Below are 3,993 nucleotides of genomic sequence, written 5' to 3' on the forward strand. Positions count from 1 at the left end.
GCGAGGCACAGGGAAAAGAGGCGGTGCAGAGGTACAAAGAGACACCCAGAGAGACAGAGAGGCGGAGAGAGATCGCCGGGAGGCACGGGAGACAAGTAGGGACGAAGGGGAAACGGTGGGCTGGCCCTCGGAGGGCGAGAAAGGAGAAGGAGAGTGGAGATTCAGAGAAGAGAAAGTTAGGGAAACTTCGCACGGAAGGCCGAGCGGGGCGGGACGCCGGGATCCCCGCCCGCCCCGCCCCGGAAAACGCGGCTTCCGGAGGGTCGCTATAAAGCGCGGCGCCCCGGGCCCGGCTGCAGCCGCTCGCCGCCGGCCATGTGCCCCCGCGCCGACGCCGTCCCGGACCCCGAGGCCCAGCGGCCGCCCGCGCCCCCCGGCCCCGCCTGCCGCCCGCTGCCCTGGGCCCTCAGCGTCGCGCTGCTGCTGCTCGCCGGCACCTGCGCCGCCTGCTGGCTCAGCGCCTGGGTCGCGCCCGCGGCCTCCGCGGCGCCCGGCCCCAGCCTCCCCCGCGTCCCCGAGCAGCCGCCCGACGCCCGCGCCCGCCTCCCCGACTCTCCGCAGGTGAGATGCGCCCCAGCCCCGGGGGCCCCGAGCGCACCCCTTGCCTACGCAGGACTTCGCGGGGGCCCCTCCCGGCGGCACCCCGTCTGCATCCCGGGCCCCGGACCCCGAGGGCTAGTCATCTCGAACCGCTGAGGGGACTCGAGGTGCTTTCTCAGCTCCCGGAGGACCTCGGTTTTTCTCCCGCACCCTTGGGGTATCCCCCTGTCCCTCCCCAGGGGGCCCCCGGAGGGCACCTCTCCTCTTTACTGAGCCACGAGGTTCTGCCCTGGCAGACCCCAGGGCTTGGGGCCAGCTTGAGCCACCAGCCTGGGGTGTGCGTGTGCGCTCCCGCTGAACGTTTGGAGCCCGCGGCGGGGCGGGGGCGGGGGGTCAAGGCCTGCGCCGACCCCGGGGACCCCCCCCTTCCCCGCTCTCCCGGGACTGCGGCAGCGGGAGGCGGGGGCCTGCATCCCACTTTCCGCCTTTCCTCTTCGCAGGCCGTGTTCGCGCAGCTGGTGGCCCAAGATGGTGAGTGTCCTGCGTCATTCCCTTGGGGGGGGGGCGTGGGGGCCGGGGGTGGCCACGAGGCCGAGGAACCCTCGGGAGAGGGAGGCCTCCACTCCCCCCATCTGGCCCTCTTCCCCCCACTCTCTAAGAGCTGTCCCCTCACCGCTTTGAACCTTCTCTGGCTTTCTGACCTTCCCATGACCCTCTCTGGGTGCCGCTTTTCTTCCTCTGACCTCCAAATGTGCCTACGTCAGACGCCCCCACCCCCACCCCTGCCGTGGCACCTGTGGCTGGATCCCACAGACCCCAGCCTGCTCTTGTCTCTCCCACTGGGTTCCCCGAGGTCCAGACTTTCCTCTCCTTCTCCCCCGGTTCCCTTTGCTGCTTCTGGAGACCTCCTTCTAACCTCTTTCCCCTTCCAGAGCTTCCTCCCTATTCTCCCCTCCCTCCCCCTTTCAGACTCTCCTCCCCACCCTTCCCTTCTGTCTTCTCCCCCTTCCTGAGACCCTCCCCCCACCACCTCTCCCTCCACCTCCTCCCTCTCTGAGGCGCCTCCCCCTGCCCCTCAGATCCCCCCCCTGCCCTCCCTGGCCAAACCCCTTCCTTCCCTTACCAGCCTCACCTCCCTCTGGGAACCTCTTCCTTCCAAGACCTCCCCAGCGCCCCTCCCCAGGCCTGCACCTCTGCCCCCCAGCAGTGCTCAGCCAACCTCCCCTCTTCTTCCTCCCTCCTTCAGTACAGCTGACTGAAGGGCCCCTGCGCTGGTACAGCGACCCAGGCCTGGCAGGGGTGTTCCTGGGGCCCGGCCTGAGCTACGACCAGCACTCGCGGGAGCTGATGGTGGCAGAGCCTGGCGTCTACTATGTTTTCTTGCACCTGAAGCTGCAGCGGGTGGTATCCAGCTTCGGCTCGGGCTCTGTCTCCGTTGCCCTGCACCTGCGGCCCCTGGACGCTGGGGCTGCGGCCCTGGCCCTGACCTTGGACCTGCCGCCTCCATCCCCCAAAGCCCCGGACTCAGCCTCTGGTTTCCGAAGCAGCCTGCTGCACCTGGGCGCGGGCCAGCGCCTGGGCGTTCACCTGCGCGCAGAGGCGGGGGCACACCTTGCCTGGCAGCTTGCGCAGGGCGCCACGATCTTGGGCCTCTTCCGAGTGGCCACCAAAGTCCCTGCTGGACTCTCCCTGCCGCCATGGCCCATTGACACTGGGCCCGGGTACCCCCCGCCGGACAGAGAATGAATGCTGCCTTCTTTCCCCGGGGCTCTTGGTGATGCCCGGCCACTCTACCTCACCCGGCTTGGCAGGGGTCCCCGCTGCTGACCCCCTCCTCGAGGACTCTCCAATGGGACTCTCTCCCACTCCTGCCTCAAGTCGAACTTTTGGTATTTATTCTGAGCCTGAGCTCAACGGTGTACTTTATATTAGTCCATTGTATTAATCCATTCAATGTATATTTATTGAACATCTTCTATATGCCAGGCCCTGTGCAGGGCTGGAGACAGAGCAGCAAACAACGGGAAAAAACAAAACAAAACAAAAAACTATTTATGTCAATATGTGAGAAATAAAGACTCATCCACAGCCCTGCTGCGGCTTTCGAGGGGCTAGTCTTTGGGGGGTCCGTGTGACTACGCTGTGTGACCTTCACGCATGGAGTTTGTTTTGAGCATCTCCTGTGTCAGTCAGGCACTGTTTGAGATGTTGGGGACACAGCCCTGAGCAGGCCAGATAGCCCAGCTTTTGCCAAGCTGGCCGTCAGGTATGCCCGCTTGACCCTGTTAACCATGACTGCGTGCGACCCTGTATGACCAGACCACGTGGGGGGCGTGAGGTGGGGCGTGGCACGGGGTTAAACAATACTTACAAACTTAATGACTATGAAATATTGAGGCTTTGTTGCATGCCAGGCAGCGTGAGTTACCTTCTATGAGACCTAACTATCCTATACTTTAGGGATTTCTTTCCCATCTTATTATTATTTGGGCTCCTGAAGTCACCTACTTCTCGTATCTGTGGCCGAGGTGTCGTGGAACGCCATTCTGCAGGGCCTGGCTTGCCGACTGTGTTCCGTGACCTCACGCTGGTAACTTAAAATCAGCCAAGAGGCATCTGCCTGCAAATGCTTCAGGTCGGCTTCATGTACTGTGTGTGGATCATCTGTTTAAGACAGCGATGGAGAAAATGATGTTAAACATGTAGATGATGCTTAAAAGTGTGTCTTGTCTTGGGCTGTTGCGTTGTGAATAGCACACGGAAAATTGAGGAAGTCTTGTGTTTTCGGACCATTTATCGGATTTAGCGAAGATGTTGCTCAACATGACTGGCAAGCCAGTGAGCGTGGACATCTTTGTCATCCCAGGCCATCTGCGTCTTTAAAGGAACAGGATCAACCAATATTCAGTTGTCACTTGGAATCCCGGGTGGCTCTGGGGACAGGAGTGGGAAAAATCAAGGGAGGTAATCTGTCAGAATTGACTATGGAATTTGCAATGAGAAGTATTTTATATATGTATTTCGCAGATTCTGTGCTGCACATTTTTGCCAACAAAATTGATAATAAATGCACATAGTCATTTTCCCCCCTCTGGAGAGCTGGTTGTTAGGCATTTGCTAGCACACCAGTGTCTCCGGGCCAGGCCGGCTCCCCCAGCCCCATAACGTCCCCACCATGTAGGTCTGCCTGCTGGTCAACACAAACCAGCGGGATCTCGGCTTGTTTTTTATTTTTTTTTAATTTCTTATTTATTTTTTTAATGTCTATTTATTTTTGAGAGAGAGAGAGAGCAAGCTGGGGAAGGGCAGAGAGGGAGACACAATCCGAAGCAGGCTCCTGGCTCTGAGCTGTCAGCACAGAGTCCCATGCGGGGCTTGAACCCACCAACTGTGAGATCACGACCTGAGCTGAAGTCCGATGCTTAACTGACGGAGCCACCCAGGCACTCCTGA

General features: G+C 60.6%; 1 protein-coding gene across 1 annotated transcript; it reads left to right on the forward strand.

Annotated features, from left to right (window-relative positions):
* Nucleotides 1-315: 315 nt before the first annotated feature.
* TNFSF9 (TNF superfamily member 9) lies at nucleotides 316-2,628 on the forward strand. Its single transcript, XM_047096029.1, has 3 exons — nucleotides 316-561; nucleotides 1,041-1,071; nucleotides 1,787-2,628. The coding sequence occupies exons 1-3, from the start codon at nucleotides 316-318 to the stop codon at nucleotides 2,284-2,286; spliced, it is 777 nt and encodes a 258-aa protein (XP_046951985.1). The 3' UTR covers nucleotides 2,287-2,628.
* Nucleotides 2,629-3,993: the final 1,365 nt, after the last annotated feature.

This window comes from Lynx rufus, unplaced genomic scaffold (genome assembly GCF_022079265.1).
Source record: "Lynx rufus isolate CCGP_SWC_20201006 ecotype Redwood Valley unplaced genomic scaffold, mLynRuf1.p SCAF_4, whole genome shotgun sequence".
Taxonomy (NCBI): Eukaryota; Metazoa; Chordata; class Mammalia; order Carnivora; family Felidae; genus Lynx; species Lynx rufus.

Bases quoted from the DNA above. Each gene is read 5' to 3' on its own strand.
- TNFSF9 (XM_047096029.1), top strand. From the start codon at position 316: ATGTGCCCCCGCGCCGACGCCGTCCCGGACCCCGAGGCCCAGCGGCCG. The intron at 562-1,040 runs GTGAGATGCGCC...TCCTCTTCGCAG, and splicing joins GCCTCCCCGACTCTCCGCAG to GCCGTGTTCGCGCAGCTGGT. The intron at 1,072-1,786 runs GTGAGTGTCCTG...TCCCTCCTTCAG, and splicing joins GCAGCTGGTGGCCCAAGATG to TACAGCTGACTGAAGGGCCC.